The sequence below is a fragment of the Physeter macrocephalus genome, chromosome 20 (assembly GCF_002837175.3).
Source record: "Physeter macrocephalus isolate SW-GA chromosome 20, ASM283717v5, whole genome shotgun sequence".
Taxonomy (NCBI): domain Eukaryota; kingdom Metazoa; phylum Chordata; class Mammalia; order Artiodactyla; family Physeteridae; genus Physeter; species Physeter macrocephalus.
The window spans coordinates 106,252,965-106,272,995 of record NC_041233.1 but is presented as its reverse complement, the minus strand read 5'-3'; the positions used below and the strand labels follow the sequence as shown (position 1 = coordinate 106,272,995).

General features: G+C 41.5%; 1 protein-coding gene across 1 annotated transcript in view; it reads right to left on the bottom strand.

Annotated features, from left to right (window-relative positions):
- Positions 1 to 446: 446 nt before the first annotated feature.
- Positions 447 to 20,031, bottom strand: part of FAT1 (FAT atypical cadherin 1) — a 120,915-nt gene continuing 101,330 nt past the window's right edge. The window contains exons 16-28 of the mRNA XM_055081086.1: positions 19,690 to 19,827; positions 17,310 to 17,453; positions 16,553 to 16,750; positions 15,331 to 16,132; positions 15,054 to 15,185; positions 13,299 to 13,456; positions 12,092 to 12,554; positions 11,258 to 11,411; positions 10,994 to 11,104; positions 8,682 to 9,313; positions 7,839 to 7,976; positions 2,865 to 2,900; positions 447 to 1,857 (exon numbers count right to left, since the gene is read on the bottom strand). Of these exons, the coding sequence (XP_054937061.1) occupies positions 1,229 to 1,857; positions 2,865 to 2,900; positions 7,839 to 7,976; positions 8,682 to 9,313; positions 10,994 to 11,104; positions 11,258 to 11,411; positions 12,092 to 12,554; positions 13,299 to 13,456; positions 15,054 to 15,185; positions 15,331 to 16,132; positions 16,553 to 16,750; positions 17,310 to 17,453; positions 19,690 to 19,827 (3,735 nt within the window). The 3' untranslated portion in view covers positions 447 to 1,228. The remainder of the gene's footprint in view (positions 1,858 to 2,864; positions 2,901 to 7,838; positions 7,977 to 8,681; positions 9,314 to 10,993; positions 11,105 to 11,257; positions 11,412 to 12,091; positions 12,555 to 13,298; positions 13,457 to 15,053; positions 15,186 to 15,330; positions 16,133 to 16,552; positions 16,751 to 17,309; positions 17,454 to 19,689; positions 19,828 to 20,031) is intronic.

The window sequence follows — 20,031 nt, the reverse complement described above, 5'->3', positions numbered from 1 at the left end:
CTATAGAAGTATGTGTTCTTTGACAACAGAAAGATAAAATACTTCATAAAATGCTTTGTTTTTGATATAAATCATAGGATAAAAGCATAGATGCATTGCAATTATGGCCAAGAAATAGCAGTAAAATAAAAAATGCATAAGAGAAGTTTTCTTGACGTTTTAGTTAGAAAATACTTATTACATAAAAGAGTGCTGTTTGCCTCTATACCTAGTTTTGAGCAGTCGCACGTAGCTATATACTGCCATCTAGTGGCAACATCTGTAAGTACAGTCTGGTTTTGGCAACTGCAAAGAAACTCTTCATATTTAAGCCAAAAAAAGCTATTTCCATCCTTCTATCCATCCATCCATCCAATCCTTCTTTCTCAATTCATTAACTGAATCCTGAACAGGAGTATAAATACGGAGGAATAACAGGCAGTAAAGCTAAAGTATTTTATTAATAATTTATTGTCAGTAAGAAAGACTGGCTAATGGTAGTTTTCAGTAAAAACCTTTACAAGACCATTGCATCACAAATATACAGACACTATAAAAACTGTGTCATGGTGGTTTTGGTTCTAAACAGTCTGCAGAAGGTCCCCATTACACTTTCCAATAATGAAAAATCTTTATAATTCTAAAATACAGCAACCCATTTAAGACATGTCCATGTATGGGATCTGTCCTCATCCTATGTACAGATAGAAATGAATGACTATACTGAAATGTATTAACGAAACGTCATACTTCAGTTGAAAAGGACACAGAATGAAACCCTGGTTATATTAAAAAATCAGGGTGCTAGGTAATGACACTAACACCACCAAAATTCGATCAAAAAAATGCACAAAGTATCTTGAAAATCTAGTTAAAACTATGAAAAAATCAAATCTGTACATAAAATTTACAAAAAAAAGAAAATTAAAATAATCAAATCTATATAAATACATGAATCATGCTAACAAGATAGTAGGACTGATTTTCGTTTCATTATTTTAACACAGACAAATGTAAATACAAAAAGATGCTCAGAAATGGCACAGCCGACGTAAACCGCAGCCAAAGACAGAAGGTTAGGACGCTGGAAATGGCTAACAGGTCACAAGGTGCGGGATTCAGTGCAGCCATGCCCGTTTCAGCTCACCGAAAAAAGCGCTTAAGCACTGCTGCAAAGAACAATGCGGGAGATCACTGACAGAATCTCTAGGTTCATTACGGTTCAGGCACTTTGGGGGGAGTCTGAGCGTCAGACCTCCGTATGCTGTTGAGAATCGAGTGGAGGGATCGTCACCTCTTCGAAGTGGCCGTCATCTCCACTCTCGTAGTCACTCATCATGACCTCAGACTCGGCTTCACAGCACGCGGACACGTCAGAGCAGGAAGCTGTGGAGGCGTACACGGACACGGGCATGTTCTCTACAGTGGAGGCTTCAAAGCTCCTTTGATACCCTGGAGGGTAAGGGGCGTAGGGTTCTCTGCGAGCACTGTTCTCACCAGGGCCTGCTTTCTGAGGTTCAGACATATCGGCAGGATAGAAATTGGGCAGATATTGATTCAAGTTGAACCTCTGCCGGCTTCTCGATGAAGAGCCCAGGCTCCCTGCAGCGGGCATGTCTCTGGGAGGGTGTATGGATTCAAACTGGTCACTGAATTCTGGAGGTAAGGGTGGCAGCTCGTCAGGCACGGGGAAGTCCTCTGGCGGGGGTGGAAAGTCACTCTCGATGTCGTAGCCTCCAGGGTAGTAGTCTGTATCGATGGCGTTCGGATCTGCTGAGTACAGGGGCGTCTGCTCATCAATCACCTCATAATTGGGGAACTCTTGTATATCTGGCAGAGGAACACTTGGCATCCAATCTGATGTATCCCAGTGATACCCTTGGTAGAAAAGAAACCAGATTTCAACGTGTTTTCCTCCCAAGAGTGTGTGCCATGGAAAAAGGGCTCAGTGTATGCAACACACACAGGTGCAAAGGCATTCCCACGCACAGAGGATCAACATTCTGGAAACCCTTGGTCTCTGCTTTGAAGACATCCTCCCATCCCGAACCACTTTTGAGAACCTCTATGAATTAGGCTCTTCTCCTAAAATGTGGACTTAGTTTTATGCAAGCACCTAACACTCAAGTGTTAGGTGCTTACATAAAGAAATGGAAGTTTTAACAGAAGCAGTATGCCAGCATCTAGATACATGCACTTTTCTTCAAATGATTCCAATCATCCTTTCAGCTTTCCTCTTGTAATTTAGAACCCACTGCTCTTTAGAAAGAAGAGTATTAGTTCAGTCTTAGGACATTGGTAAAGAAATTTTGTCCTTTCAGAAAGAAGTCTCTATTTAGTAAAATATTAAATGTCACTTGATCTGCACAACTTGTCGTTAAAAAAAAATACTAATTAATGTGAGCCTTTAAATAAAAGCAATCTTTAGCATGCTAAAATTTAAAAAATAAATTTCCTTTATAATAACATTATAATAAGTTTAATATTAAAAATTGTACTATTTTTCATTAGCCCTAAGAAAAACAATGAACTATATTAATACAGTGACATATCAAAGCATGCCTCCAAATCAAACAAAATGCAATTAAACATTGAAAAATGTAACACAATTTTTGATAAACTACAATTTTTGTTACTTTAAAAAGGACTAAGGATCATTTTCAACTATATATTATAAAAGTATAATTATTAACGCCCCCCCCCCCAAGGATTTTTGAAATCCTTTGGCAGACGGGCGAAGGTGAGGCAGTCACGTTTAGAATGCAGGGCACAAACAACTATGCACTAGTTACTGCGCAAACACATGAAGCAAGGCAGCAGTGGGTCGAACCTCCGCCAATTGGTTTTAGTGAATTATCAGTGAACAACTGGCATGCGTAAGTCACCTCTTGATTTGCTGAGGTCAGGAGCAGCAAAAGACTCTTTTGGTTGCAGAGTAGAGAGAAAAGAAAACATTTGTAATTAAAAGAGAAGGACGGCTGGAAAGGCAATAAAGATAAGTACATAACACAATATAAACTGTTTATAAAGGCCCAGTCAGCCATGTACCATGCCTCTAAGGCATTATCTATGAAAATTCCAAATGGTGAGCAATTTGTGTAGCACAAATAAAATGGGACGTGGGAGTGGAGGGAAAAGACGAGTGATGATGAGGTAGGGGCTGTGCCTGCAAACTCAGGATTTTACTTTCTTTCCCTTGTTTCTGGCAAGCTAATCCTGAAAACACAAAATTTTGTTAGGAGTAACTGAAAGTCTGTAGGCTCTAATAAAATGTAAACTGGTAAGGAGTTTAAATGATACCCTCATGTTACTGAGAAATATTATGAAAGGCTCGGTCACATCAGCTCCCTTAGGTGATAACCCAAATACAAAAGCCACAGTGACACAAGAGACACATACTTTCCAGCACAGCAAGGCCTTCACATGGCCATTAAATTCAGAGAAACCATGAATGCACTTAGACACTTATGAACAGCCAAGAGAAAATCTCTCCAAACCTTACCCAGTTTGAATACGATTTTATACCTACGTTGTCCACCTTTCCTTGGAGACACCATTAGCTGCCTGTAACCCTGAGCCTACCCATCCACTTGCTCTTTCAGGGTCCTCGTTTTGCATGCGGAACTCCAGCATGGAGCAGAGACAGTCAGCGTGAATCACATGACCCTGGGCAGGTTGCTTACCCTGGCTAAGCTTCAGGCTCTTATCTTTGAAATGGGGGTGGAAATCCATTAGTTATTTGGAGGATTAAATCAGATAACGTAGGTCAAGCACTAACTGTTGGCGATCATCATGATTCTTATTATTGTGGAAGTAAGAATCATGGTGATTAGTGCCTTTCCAAACAAGGCCAATGCCTTCTGTGCATTCAGTGATGTTCTTGAAAATCCTTGTGATAAAATAATTTGGAACAAAGAAGATTTGACAGTTCTCTTCTGGGAATTTAAATGAAAATCTGAAAAAACTGTGGTGATTCTAAAACATGAATAAGCCAGTATTTAGCTAACATGTATCTATAGAATTATTCTAAAAAGCCTGCTAAAAATGTGGTAGTTTCTTTTTAAAAAGAGGATTGACCATTTTTGTTACTAAATAGGCACTCAATAATTCTTAAATTTAAACTAGCTTTCAATTTTAAACTCAATTAATATTTAATATGCCCAAAATACTTATCAATGAAAGAGACTGCAATGAAAGAACCATTCAAATTTTGCTTCTTTAAACTCTTTCAATATTTAAAATATTAGAATTTCATCATGGTAAAACTAAAATTCAGTAGACAAAATATAGATCACCTTCTGACTCACCAAGCAAAGACATGGTACTTCTTAGGAAAATAAGTGTAAGGCTCATCAGTAACTGTAATTAGTAAACACGGAAACCTCACCCCTGCCCCATCCCATCAAACTTGGCTTGAAACCATCCTTCTCTCACCTAAATCTTGGCGACACATATGTCCTAGCAAAAAGGATCCCCTAAGCTTTATGTACTCTTGGTGGTCTATGGCAGTAGTTCTCAAAGTGCGATCCTTAGACCAGTAACACCAGAATTAACTGGGGGCTGGTTGGAAATGCAAATTCTCAGGGCCCCATCCAGACCTCCTCAATCAGAAACCTTGGTGCTGGGGCCTAACAATTAGGGTGTTTACAAGCTCTACGGTGATCTGACTTATAGTTTGAAAATGCCTGTGCAGTTTGCATGTGATTACTTGAATTTCAGTGTATAATAAAGGGCTAATTTAAGATAATTTAAGGCAGGTATTTCCTATAATTTTGACCAGATAAAGCTTCCTATTCAATAATTTTCACTCAACCAAATATAAAAATATACCTTCTTATCATGTTCTATAATTTTCCTTGACCATACCTCAGGGAAAATCCAAAAAGGAAGAGTCAGTTACAGTTAATTATAAAAGCTGTGTGTTAGTTTTACTCCTATGCATATGAAGAGAATTTTTTATATTAAAAATTCTTTTAGATAGAATTACTTCTAACTTCTTAACATTGTGCCAGGTAATCTAACTTCTTAATATTGTGCCATGTAAAGGCAGCTGTCAAGACCCTACAGGTGACTTCTGACTTCTGTGTAAATTCACTGTGAACGGCAAAAAGTAACAAAGACTACAGACACACATATATAACAATATTTTGCAATGTATCTGGATTATTAATGTACACACCTGCAGAAAATAAAAGTATTCAACCTCCTCAGAGCCATAACATAAGGACTTTGTACACCACTACAGTAGGCAAAAGCACACAACTCCAGGGACACTCACTGTGAACACAAACACAGATCATACGCACGACTATACCTTCTTTAGTCACCGTGTCAACTACAGCATTGACAAGGTGTATTACAGTCACTATGGAAGCTTGTAAAAAGGTACAAAAGGAGTAAATTAGGAAAATCTTCAGTTAGTCAGGAGACAGTGCATTAAACAGCATTTCTTTATATTATATAATTTCTACCTCATAGTTTTAAAAATGTGACTACTTTAACATAGCTATATAATTATGTATGACCCTTGCACTCTGTTCCTTATATGTCTCAGAGATTTTTCTAATCAAGCTATATATTTGTTATTATTAATCAAAGGAACAGAGTAACCATATGATACTGTAATTTAGGAAAAAAATTTTTAGCCATAAATTTGTGTCACAATTACAATCATGAATCAAGTCATGATAAAACAATCCTTATTTTAACATCCCATGGGCAAAAGATTTCATCCTCAAAGAGTCAAATACTTGCTAAGCCAATTTTCTGGGTCCATTTAATAAACTCATATTCTTCCCAGAAAAAAAAATTAAGAGCTATATAAGGTAAAATATGCAACATAAAAATAAAAATGTCTTTGTCTCTGTTCTATGTACTCCCACCCCAATTTTCTTGTCTTTCTGCAGATGAGTTAACAGCTGGTGAGCTAACATACAGCAGAGAAATGCAGACTGTCTGCCTGGCTGTTTCCTGTGTAAATTCCCTTTCATTTGTTTTCCCTGTCAATTGTTTTAAAGCCTCTATGCCACAATAAATAAGTATGCGTGTAATAGGCTGAAAGATGGCCCTCAAAGATGTACACGTCCTAACCTGGGAGCCTGTGAATATGTTACTATCCTTGGCAAAAGGGACTTTGCTAACATGATTAAGTTAAAGACCCTGAGATGAAGGGATTTTCCTCTATTATCTGTGCAGGCCCAAAGTAACCACAAGGGTTCTTACACGGGAAGCAACTTTCCCAGCTGTGGCTGGAGGGAGCTGTGACTAGAGCAGAACGGCCAGTAGGTGCACTGTTGCTGTCTGTGAGGGATGGAAGAGTCAGCCATGAGCCAAGGAACGGGTACAGCCTCTAGAAGCTGGAAAAGGTGCAGGAAAGGGATTCTCCCCTGGAGTCTCCAGAAAGGAGACAACCCTACTGACATCTTAAATTTAGCCTACTGAGACAAGCATCAGATTTCTAAACTACAGAACTGTCACAAATTTATCTTGTCTTAAGTCACTATGTAATCTATTACAACAACCTTAGAAAACTAAAAATATAATTTAAATACACTCTTAATACAGACTTTATGACTGATAATGATTAAAATTATGATAAAGATTAAAATACAGACACTCCTGGAAAATGTATTTTTTCTCACATTGTATTACCTGGCAGTTAATTTTCATAACTAATTTGACCATAGCTTATTAAAGCTATTTAAGAGTATTAAGGATGATGTTTCAGTGAAAAAAACTAGGGAAAGAAAGAAAATGCTGACAAAATTCTGAGGTTTACGAAGAGCATTTAAGGACAAAGATATAAATTATTACATAAATCAGCAACTCTAATGTTTCAGAATTAAACCTAATGAAAGAAAGAATTCTACTTTGTTGTTGGTTTAATAAGCAGAGTTATGTCCAAATACTTCATCACTAGATGATAAACACAGGTGTACCTTGATTATCATACATAACATGCTTAAAGTGATTCAGGAATGAACGGAACGTACTTATGGCCATCCTTAGTTTAGAAAGGTCTCTTCAGTGTATTATGGGCTATTTACTCTGGATTCACAAACAATTCAGTTTACACATGGCATTTTTATGCAAAAAATTACTAATTCTGACATTCAAAAATTTCCACTAAAAACTCACTTTTTTATATTTCTGAATATTGACAGTTTTCTCCACTGGTATGTGCTAATATGGTAAAGCTGGTTATCAATGTGATTTACCCTCAGATAAACAAAACTGGCATCAATGATCCCACCGTCAAACCTTCTTCATTAGAAATATAATCAAACTTACTAGCAATCTCTTAGACTGTGCTCTCAGTCAGTATGCTCTGATCCAAATGGGAGCTGAGGCCACAGGGAAGTTGGGGGAAGAGACAAATAAAACCTTGTAATACCGCAGGTGCCGCTGAGGTTGCATGTTTCAGACTATGGCTTCTCCTCTTAGGGCTGTGAGGGTGTAAGTGTGTGTGCGTGGGGTATGCTCAAGGAAGCTGTTACAAGGGTTTTTTAAAAATCCACATAACTTCTATAATCTTCACTGTTGTGGAGAAAGGTCAAAGTGAAGTTAACCAATCAGACAGACATTACCTTTCAATTAATTATATTTTCTTCCTTATTACTGACCAGTTGCTACAGTCCCAATACCTAAGCACTAAGAACATTTTAAACATTTTCCCTAGTTGGAAGTTCATGCAAGGCTGTCCAAGGCATTGTCTAACTGTGCTCCGAAGTGAAATGTGAAGACCATGAGAAACCAAACCCGGGGCACCGGGTGCGTCTACATGATGTGCTGCATCATGTGAGCAGGGCTGTGGACAGTAAGCAGGGGAACCAGAGCATTTCAGATGTGTGTTTACTCACCGTTGTCATCACACGACTCCGACTGGAAGGAGCTCAGGGACTGCACTTCACACAGGCTTTCCCGGGCACTGTACGGCTGAGAAGGCTTGTCCTCCAGTGGTTTTTTGGAGAGACAAGGATCAAGATCCACTACTTTAGCTAAAAGGAGATGACAGACAAACCAGTTACACTCCATGAAGGCAGAGACTCTGTTTTCTTCCCTGCTGTATCCTGACGCAAAGCAAGCGTGACTCACAGACTGCCTGGGATTTGTTTAGTGAAATAACATCAAAAGAAAAAACCAGAAACATCTGAAAAACAAAACCAAAAACCTACAAATAGAGCTTGCAGACTCACAGAATAGAAATTCGCAATAAACCTGCCTGTGGACACCATTAGACAACCTGGGGAATTAAAATTTTATTTGAAAATGGTACCTATAGCTTTTTTCAAAGCATCAAATATATGTCAGGCCACTTAAATACCGTCACTTTCTCTGGCCACGTTAGAAAAAAAATCCTATTACGCAAATGCCCTCCCAATTTTTTTGTCATAAAAGTCCCTCCAAATTATAGTTGAGAACCCACATCAATTACAAAGATAAAATGATCTTTCCAGATTAACTGGAACATGACTAGATTCAATTCCTCAATTAAAATAACACTGCAGCCACAGTGCTCAGCCAGGGCTGGGGCATCAGGAAAAGCTTTCCAGTCGTCCCAAAGCTCTACAGAGTCTGAGCACATTCACCACTAACAAAGACTCCACAGTTTGATCTGAACCACCAGAAGCTCTGGCAGAACTTGTAATCTCACTGTCCACTGCTCAGTGACATTTTACCAAGATTTAGAAAGTTGTTCTTACTATCATAGTCGAAGTCCCAGTTCGGCTTCTGGATTGAGTCGCTGTCAGAAGGAGAGTTTGAAGGAGGCGGCGGAGGCAGGTTTGGGGCCACGCTGCAGACGGCCACGGCTTTCCGGTGTCCGTGCACAGACTCGGGGTTAAAGGTGCTGAATTCGGGGTGCTCGGGTATAGCCGATCCTTCGAAGGAGTTTCGGTCAAGGTTGTTTCTAGAGTCGCTTGGAATGCTTGGAGTGTAGGAGATAGGACGGACAGGCACCTGGGGTGGTACATCGGAGTACATGTTCTTATTTAGCTTTGAGTCAAAATACGGTCTTTGCAAGAAAGCTGCACTGGGTCCCAAGTGTTTGTCCTCAGGTTTGGGCTGGTGTTTCTTCTTTCGACTAATCATCTTGCGGCAGAAGATAAACAGCAGCACCAGTAGAAAGATGCCCGTTATGAAAACCACGATGCCGATCCCCTCAGCCAGGCCGATGTCCCAGGGGGTTGACACGTATTGGTTCGGGGTGACGTCCTCACAGTGTCTTCCTCTGTACTCACGGCTGCAGTTACAGTGGTAGGAGCCGTGTGTGTTCTCGCAAAGGGCCCCATTTCGGCAGGGGTTGCCAGCACATTCGTCAATGTCACTCTGACACCTGCCAAGACAGCCCAGATAGAGGAGAGGCCTTTGCAACATGAGCCAGAACGTGCCAGGCCTATGACTCTTAGAGACTAACGGCTAATTCCTTCTGAATAAGATCCACCCAAAACAGGACCAAATGTATGACACCCAAAAATACACTACTGACAACAATAACTACACAAAAAACTTTTCATGGAGTAATGAATCATTTGATTCCACACCCTGTACATTCGGGAGATAAACATTATGCCAAGTCAATCTTTAACTGCCAGTTTTCTAAGGATTCAACAGATTACTAAATCAAACTCATGGGCTAAACCGCAGTTTGTCTTGACTTCTGATCCAGAAATTTAGAATGTGCATGATAAATGTATTTCAAGAGACTAGGTTAAATTTCTCAGAAAATGTTCCTGTTTGGAAAAATGACAGTTTCATAAAGCATGTAAAAAGGCTAGAAAACTCTGTCTTCCATTTTTATATGCTTCTCCCTGTTGAGAATCTCCCTCAGACCCTCACCCTTACGGACTCGTCCGCATGCAATCCCCTCCCCACCGCCGCCCAGCCACTCGCCTTCCCAAATGGGCATATTTTGCACCTGCGCAGATCCACCTGCCACTTCGAACCCTTCCTCCTTCAACGAAATGTATCTGCTTAACATCCCCTATACTCACCTAGCATTACAATTTTGATTACTGAGACATTTTTGTTAAATATATTGAGTATTGTCTAGAATTAAAGTAGACTCACAAATGAAAACCATGTGACTGATGGCAAAGTTCAAGACCACAACCACTACTAGAGCAAAACTTTATGTGAATCTCTGCAGGCAGGTCGTGCTTCAAGCCTTCTAACAAGACTGATATGATGGTGAAGGCTTTTCTAGATGTACAGCACTAGGCACTTACAAGTAACAAGCACTGAGTAAGACTTCACCAATTTGGTTTAAAAACTAGGTGAAATGACATCTGGAACTAAAAGCCACTTCTTTCAAGGTCAACAACAGGCACCTTAGTGCCTCATTTTCTTCACCTGGAAAATAATTATCACCTCTCAGGATTATGGAAGGCTCACAGAAGATACTGAGAGAGTGGAAAATGATTTTAGATGCCACATAAATGATGAAAAAATGTCATCACTCTCATAGATAGGTAACAACTCCATGGGTGTCTGCTTTAAAAAACACAATCTTACTCATTCCTCAAACAGTTACTTCCTGCAAGCACCCATACATTCTTTGTTCATAAATAATGTTTTTAAAGTATAGAAGCATTATATATTTAAAGCATATACTATTTCAAGCATTATAATATTATATTCATTTGCTCAGTATTTTTTTATTTTAAAGAATGAAAAGATAAATTATACAAGGAGCCATTATGTGCTCTGAATTCAAATCCTGAAGCAACATAGTCCAAATTAAAGAAGTTTCGTTGCATCTGCTGATCACTGTGAAACTACAGAGAGGTGCAAATACAAATCTTGAAAGAAGCCAGTTACCTTTCTCCCCTAAAACCTGAGTCACACTGACAGACAGCACCATCCAAACTGTCAAAACATGTTCCACCATTTTTACAGGGTTCATCTTTCTCTGTACTCGTGGATGCAGTTACAGTGATAGGAGCCATGTGTATTCTCACAAAGGGCCCTGTTATGGCAGAAGTTTCTAGCACATTCATCGATGTCACTCTGACACATTTCTCCCCTAAAACCTGAATCACACTGACAAACAGTACCATCCAAACTGTCAAAACATGTTCCACCATTTTTACAGGGTTCATCTTTGCAGTAGGGACTAAGCTGGCACCTAAAGAACAAGGAAAAAATAAACATAAACCTAATACTTCTACTGTAAACAAATACAGCAAAACGGTAACAAGTGAATGTACTTTACACACATGATTACATTAGGAACGCTAATGTTAAAATTAACTATGAAAGCTAAGAAAACTCTACATACCTCTGACCAGTATATAATCCTCTACATTGACAAAGGAAGTCTCCATTGTCCACAATGCAGGTGCCACCGTACAGGCAGGGGTTGGAGGAACACGGATTGACGCCCACCTCACAATAGGTCCCTATGTACAAGGCACTGCATTTGCAGTAATAACCTATATCAGCAAAAGGGAACAAAAAGTCCTATCATTCAGTAGCTCAAAAAATAAGTCTCAGTATATTCGTTTTTACTTTTAAGTTTAGGTGAAGATTTAGCTCTCCAAGACCTGTAAAACCTAGTAAAATTCCCATTCCCTCTGGGTAAAAAGTTGTCTACTGCTGGTATCACCAAAACACAAAGAACTGAAGACAGAACTCATAACCAGCTCTAGTTCACCATAATTTACGAGGGGTCCAAGGCCTTCTGGAAAACCACTTCTACTCCCACCTAGAGCGAGCAAGGCTAGCACTCCCCTTGCTGGGCCATTGGATAAAAGGAGGCCTCAAGAAGAACTACGTGGAACCAATTCTAACCCCCAGGTCAGTGTCCGTGTGGCCGGAGAGGAGTTCACGCTCAGCTGTGGTTTCCTGTGGCTACTGATGCAGAATGAGACGTGTTTGGAAACACGAAGCGGCACAGCCGCAGCTCAGCGGGAGAGAAACTGTCCCCTCCAGCCGCTGCTGGGATGCATTAAAAACTCCCGCTCCGCTAGAGCATCATGTATGCTACTCAGATCCCATGCTGGCTGCAGGATCTGACAAAACTGATTGAATAAAAAGAGCAGAAATACAGGGGAACTTCCCCTCAAGCGCATATGCGTGTAACGTTTAAAGAAGGCTCGCTTGTGAAGCTTACCTCCAGTGGGTGAGGGGTGGCAGGCGCCTCCGTTCTGGCAAGGGCTGCTCGAGCAGTCTTCCGTAGCTGTTAACAAGCACCCAGGAGACACATCCACCGATTCTTCAATGTGTGCGTAGCTCCTTGGTTTGTTATTTAAAGGGAGTTCCTGCCCGTTCAGATAAATGGAGTCCATACAACCCCTGAAACCACTGCCAATCTGGGGGCTTCTTCCATGCCGTGAGCCCTGCTGACGGATGTGGCCACCAAAAAACACATGGCTATCCAGGTTGAGGGTTTTCAGCGTCCCCGGGGCTGTGCCTGATGCGGTGTGGACCTGGTCTAGAACCAACCTGGCGTAGTTTCCATTCACGTCAAGAGACACCGCGTGCCACAGCCCATCGTTGACCTGGATGCTCTGGACAGAGACGATGCCTGGGCCGCTTCCACAGTCGAATTTGTACTGCAGCCTTCCGTTGTGGATCTATGACAGAAACAATCACTGTTCACGTTACTCTCACGGAGTCTTCACGCACAGTTTCGGATCATGTTTGGTGACTGAAGGAAGAAAGGAAGCCCTCGCGTTTAAGTAGTACAGAACACACGCTGGTTTGTTCATTGTACAGATAATAAAAATGGACCTTTCAAGGATATCAAATTTCAACTGCATATCTTAAAGGCGTCGTGTGACTAATAATTAACTGTACCGAACAACAACCAAAATGGCATCAGGTTTTATCAGAAGTCAAAAATGAATCATGCTAAAAAAAAAAAAAAAGTAGGCAAGGGGCTTCCCTGGTGGTGTCCGGACCCTGTGCTCCGCAACGGGAGAGGCCACAACAGAGGGAGGCCCGCATACCACCAAAAAAAAAAAAAAAAAAAAAGTAGGCAAGCTAATTATCAATTCAAGCCTATGTACGACCTTTCTATAAACTCCCTATAATATTACTAAGGTGTAATATCACTTAGAGTTTGAATGTAACAGTCACAGGTATCTAAAAATGTTTGTAAAAAACAGAAGTAAATGTCTATGTCACCGCAGAGCAAAAAGAGCTTTTCATTCTACAAAACTTATGTGTACGTATTAATGAACCATTTAAATGAATAACTCAACCATTTCATTTTGCTTATTTTATTCTTTTAAAAAATGGACAATCTGAACATAAAATGGAATTTATATTTTTAAACTCTCCCACAATCTGAGGTACAAACATGCAAAAACGCTCACCTCCAAGATGCTGTAGTCAGTCCCACGAGCGTACATGACAACCGCGTGAGTGGAGTATGTTCGCAGCCTCATGGTCAGTTTCATCTCTAACTTGTTTTCATTTTCCATTAGACGATATTTCACAAAGCTGTTTCCAGTAAATGTTACGGATGAACTCCCTGTGAATCACAAAGAGGAAAAAATAAATCAGAATCAAGTTTAAATATTTTTATAAGTGTGTCCCCACACTCCCGCCCTAATTCAAGTTTTTTTTTTTTTTTGTGGTACGCGGGCCTCTCACTGTTGTGGCCTCTCCCGCTGCGGAGCACAGGCTCCGGATGCACAGGCTCAGCGGCCATGGCTCACGGGCGCAGCCGCTCCGCGGCATGTGGGATCTTCCCGGACCGGGGCACGAACCCGTGTCCCCTGCATCGGCAGGCGGACCCTCAACCACTGCGCCACCAGGGAAGCCCTCAAGTTTTGGATCTATGATTGTAACATTATAAAATGCAATTCAATGGGAAATGTCTACTTGTTTAATAAACAGCACAGCATAACTGGATCTACATTTGGAGAGAATAAGTTAGACTACTGTATCACAGAGAAATGAATTCTAAGATAATAAAAGACCTAAATATGAAATATCCATTATAAAATTATTAGAAAGCAGTTTAGGAAAATACATAGCCTGAAGGTGGTTTGGGAAACCTTCTCAAGCAAGACATAAAACAATTTCCATGCTACAAAAATGATGAAAATAATATCAATCCAGAGATGAAAATTGTTTTGTAAAATTATGCAGAAGTGACAAAATAAAAATTAAACAAATCAAAAGATCAATAACACACAGACAGCGCTATGCAGATGTTACTGATCAAAATACACAAAGAGCTCCAGAGCTCCAGACATTAAAGATAAGAAACAGACAAATAATCCAGATAATCAAGCACATAATAGGAACAGGCCAGTCACAGAAAAGGAAGTGCTAATAGGCAATGAACAAATGAAAAGACTACTTTCACAAGTAGCCAGAGAAATGGCAATTAAAATAATTAGATATCATTTCATGCTTATTAGATGGGGGGATTTGTTTTTTAATTGAAAACCTTCAATATTAGCAAAATAATGGGGAATGAGACCTTCACACATGACTGGAGGAAACAGGAACTGGCACAACTTTGGGGAAACTAACATAATGGTATATCTAAAAATTAAAAGTGTAGTTCACCTTTGACACAGGTAAGTCCCAGTTTTACAATCTGCTGTACAGAAATGAAAGCACCAATATGTAAGGATACACGTTTAGGGATTCTTCTTGTAACACAGGAGAACATAAACTGAATCTCTACACGTAAGCACCATGTTGAATAAATGATGGTACAGCCATGCTACAAAATGCTGTACAACTATTAACAAGCATTAGGACTCGGCAAGATGCTCATAACAGAGGAAAAGAGGACTGTGTTAGATGTAATCACTCCTTAGTTTCTTTAAAAAAAAAAAAAAAGATGTGAAAGGAAAAGGACAATAAATCTGTACATATGGGACTGTATGTTTATATGAGCTCTGATGAGAGAGGAAGAGAATCAAACTAGTAACTCAGGAATAGTTCAAGAGGAAGGAAAAGCTACTAGTTTATTCTTTATTCACCTCTATGTCTGACTTGTTATAATAAACACACTTTACAATACTTTTCAACTCCAACAAAGAAGAAAATAAGAAACTCTGAAAGTTACTTTTTAAAATAAAAGTACTCTTAATTATTGAACCTCTCACCTGGGCACTGGCCAAACTTGCCACCTGGACAGACGCAGCTGTATGTCTCCTCTCTGGGATCAGTGACACATTCAGATCCTTCAGGGCACGGACTGTCTTCACATCCATGATGGACAAGTGGGCATTTTCCCCCTTTGTTAAAAAAAAAAAAAAAAAAAGGGCAGGGGCGAGAGCTAATTAATAGGAATTTCAAGAAAACGATCTTTAACGTACAGCCTTCACAGGTCGTACATGAAATGACCTGCACTGCCTACTTCCACGTGCATATGTGCGTTACCTGTGCAGAGACACACAGCTGTCCTACGGTGGCGCGGGGTCACAAAGCTCAGTCTGGCTGTGCTATGCGTTGACATCGTACTTTCATCCACGGACACCTTTTCGTCACAGAATCTCCAGGGGCAATCCAGCCCTGCACAGAGCTTCTGGAACACATCCAATATCCTCACACCACTGATCTCCTCAATATCCGTCACGGAGGAATTAATCTTGTGCAGAAGTTGTTTTGTTGAGACCTGGGCGCTACCTGATTTCTCCACAAAAAGCAAGATGTCCAGATGCGGATGAGGCTCGGAGGGCTGCAAGCTAACGATCTGAATGTCGCTCCTCCTCACGCCCAGGATGTTCCGCAAAGCTCGCTGGAAGTTGCGCCAATAGTCACCAACGAACTCTTCCGGGGTGAGGTTGGCAAAGCGGACGGCCACGGTCTGGTTCAACATCTCCTGCGTCACTTGTCTGATGTGCACCGAGACGTCAGCCGCGGTGGTAAATTTCCCGTCCGTTACACTGACGTTGAGGAGGTACTGCCCTATGTCCAGCTTCTTGTGGGCTATCAGCTTGCCCCCCGTGCTGGAGACAGAGAAGAGGCTGTCCATTTGGGGATCGAGGCTGTAGGTTAACGTGTCATACACGTCTTGGTCTGTCGCGTGGATCTTCCCAATGACGCCACCTGAGTACTCCTCTCCAAAAGCAGTAATGAAAATCTCTAGTGGCAAAATTGCAGGAGGATAGATGCTCTCTTCAATGACTCTAATGTCAATGTACGTCAAAGATGACAACTGAGGCTTTCCGTTATCTGCCACCTACAAGAAAAGGGAAAAAAAAAATCGCCTTCGTCTGTGTCGTCGTTTACAACTTCTTAATAAAAATATATTTACATTGTTCAAGTTCTAAAATATTACCAATTGTTAGATATTAGTTCTCCACATGAGAAGTATTATCAAGGGACAGGATAAATACTTTTTTCTAGCCCTTTCACTAATTTACGTTGAAATTTAGCTCTACCAACGTCTGTGACAAAGTAACCAAATGAATAAATAAGCCCCCACGAAGTGCCATGGGATAAAAATGAAGGTCTGACCAAAAAAACCAGAAAAAGACTGTAATTCTAATTCAGTTTCGTCTTCTCATGCAATGTAAGCTGTTTACACAGGACAAGACAACCACCAAAGCAGCTCTTCTCCATGAGTCCACAACAAAATCATAAAGAAAGACTTTAATACCTTAATGTGCAGTAAGTAATGATCTTTCACTTTCCTATTTATGGCAGCTGCCGTCAGGAGGGCTCCCTGCTGGTTGACTTCAAATGCCCCCTCCTTGTTTCCACTCACGATGCTGAAGAAGAAGGGAGGGCCATTGTGGGAGGAGTCCCTGTCTGTTACTGCCAGCTGCAGCACGCTGAACCCCACGGGCTTATTTTCCTGCAAGAGTAAGAGAACCACACAACTTTCAACAAAACCCTGTCTCATATGCCAGTTTTCTATAATATGAAATTTACAGAAAACAGAGACACTGCTGCTCCATTTGGAAGGAGAGAGGAGGGGTGGTGGTGATGGGAAGGAGGGGAGGAAGAAGAGGGTGGGAAAGGAGGGGGCTGGAGGGGAGGGGGCATGGGAGAAGAAAGGTGTGGGGGGAGTGAGGGAGGGGTGCCAGGAGGGGTGAGGGAGGGGAGGTGTTTGGAGGAGGAGTGGGAGGGAGGAGGGAGGGTACGGGGCGAGGAGGAAACGCAAGGGCAGAAGGTCAGGTTTACAATCAATCAAGCTAGCGAGAATATCTTAAAAATCAAAGCACAAGAAGAGATGACAGCATCTTGGAAATGCTCATCTTTTAGAATCGATGGAGACTCCTGTAATGTCACTGTTCCCATTTTTCTCAAAAATAGTCTTTGGAAAAGAAAGATATTTCAAACGAACCACTGAGGCCAACAAAAGAGCTTATTTCAACAGGGGTGCGTTCAGTGAGGCTTGGGCCCAGGATCACCTGGATGATCAGGCTGTAGTTTCCCCTGGAGAAGATGGGAGCGTTGTCGTTGACATCAGACACGTCTATGTTCACAGTGGTCGTGGTGACTCTGGGTGGACTGCCGTTGTCCGAGGCCTGCACGGTGAGCGTGTAACCTGAAATCTTTTTGGGGAAAAGATAAAGAGAATCATGTCCATTTCCACGAGGCCCAAGCGCAGGGTTCAACCTGAAGCATACTTCTGATTACTGGAGGGGCGGATCTGAGGGCCTGCCATTCCCCGTGTCCTGCAGGCGGGCAATTCCCTAGCTTACAAACAACTGATCTGTAAAATGTAATGTATCTGCTCAACAGAAAAAGTTACTAACAGGGATGAGAATCTCCAATGCTTCTCAGAAACGTACTTGTTCCGTTAAACTGTTCTAACCTTGAAAACCTGCAGATCTGTTAACAGAAATTAAGACAGAAAAGTAATACAAATGATGAGAGAAAACATCACATATATCGAAGGCTGTTGCTTTACTAGTGGCGGGGAAGGCAACCTTCCCTCCGGCCCCAGTGTGACTCTGAGCCAGAAGCAGACAGACAGCAAGCCGCCTCCCGCCCTCGAGGGCTCACTCACTCTCAACACTCGGCCCACCCTCCCCATCCATGTCACTCTTGGATTGCAGTCAACTGTCTACATCTCCCAAGATCCTCTCTTCGGGACTTTCTACAAAAGAAGGTGAATTAAGTGAGGTGGCCTCTCTTCCAGGACAGTTTCTTTTAAGCTCTCTCTTCCAGAATGAGCAGTGAAGAGGCCAGGAAGCTGGCTAACCCCCAGAGGACGTGCTGCAGAATGTCAGTCCTGAAAGACGCTCCAACAAAAAGTGGGCGACGTAGCTTGGGAGATTCTCTTTTGCTATCTCATGATGGACACGAGTAGACTAAAGGATATGAGAAGTGTTTCAGTCAAAAATACTACGTTTTGTTCTGCCCAGGAGTACTGCAATCCTAAGCATAACAGTCTTGCTTCCTAAACTCTCGGGAAGTCCCCACTCAAAAATAACAGGTCAGAAAAGGAAGAATGGACTTTGATGAAATATCTCAGCACTCTCTCCCCAAATTCCTCCAATCTTGGATTTACCCACTATTCTTCTGAAATTACAGTCTTTATTATCATCAATGCCCTTCCAATTCCCCAAACCAAGGCTCTTTCACTTCTCCTTCACTTCACTACCTCTGAGGCAGCTCCCCTCCTGTCTGTGAGAGCAGATGACTAAGTGGATGGATGGATGGATGGACGGATGGATAAAGGGAGAGAGGGCTTGCCTCTCTCCTTGTTCACTCACTTTTATCTCAATACCTCAGATCACTTCCATAATCATCTTCAGAGCCATGTGCCATATCTGTATTTCCAGCTTTCAAGTCTCTTAAGTTTGACTAAAATCTCTAAATACTGGCTGAATAATTTTACTTGAATACGCCACTTCCCTCTACAAATCAGCATATTGAAAACCACATTCAAGCACCTCTCCCAGTGCTGAGTTTACGCCCTGTGACCTCCTACTTGTCTTTAATGGCACTACCCAGTCACAGCAAGACTGAAACACATCGAGTCATCTGCCACCTCTGCTTTCTCTAGAGGGCCACAGCTGAGCTCTGTGGACCCTAATTTTTCCCCTACAAAGTTTCTGCATTTGTCTTGTCATTCACTCGTCATTGCTACTTTCCCAATCTGGGCTCTTACTGTTTCATAACTGATTAACTGTCACTGTTCCTCCCACTCCGGATAACACTTACACCTGCTGTAGGACTGGTCTTCAGAAACCATCTCCTGTGCCGTTACACCTGGGCTCACAGCATCGGTAACCACCTAGTGCCTGCAGGGCCAGCCTGAACCTACGATCCTGGCTTTGTCTGTGGCCTGTCATCCGTCCCTAAAACTCTTCATCTACCTTTCCTCCCTCACCTGTTAGTACGATCACTCTCCTCCAACACAACTGAACAGAGTCCCCTAAATACACCCCACGTCTTCCTTCCTCCATCCTTGTTCCCCCGGTTCCTCACAGGGAATTCCCTCCTCTCAACACTATGGTTTCCTGAATCTCTGCTATTACTTAAAACCCAGCTTCTAGCTCCATGAAGCATCTCAAAACACTGGTGCCAAAAGGAACTTGGTCCTGAATACAAGCTCTTATTACCCAAACTTCACATTAGTATGAAACACATCACATATTCTGGAGATCTTCATACTACAACTGCTTTTCAAGTATTTATATCTTGCTTGTCACTTACTGAGAACAAGGCTGGTTCTACCCTTTTAACACTTCCCAAAATGTCGGCAGAGGTGAATACAAGGCACTTCCACCTACTGATGTGATAATCTGTAAACAATCTACGTCAGATTTTTCCACTTACTGTTTCCCGGTCTAGAAGTTTGGTCACTTTCACTTCTCCCCTGGCAGGGTCGATTGTAAATGGACTTCCCTGATTGCCGTCTATAATTGAATAGTGGATGTGGCTGTTTGAAGGTCCATCGGCATCATCTGCCATAACCTAGAAAATATCACACTCTGGTTTAGGAGACAGATGAGGGAGGGACAGAAGTCTACTAAGCAAATTTCTGATATCAACAGCTAGTTGTGTTAAGGCAATCATTCATAATAGAGTCAGTAACTAAACAGGCTAGCAAAAGACATTTCCCTATCTTCAAATTATCAATGTTTTCAAGTAAGGCCACTACAAAAACTGGATCAATCT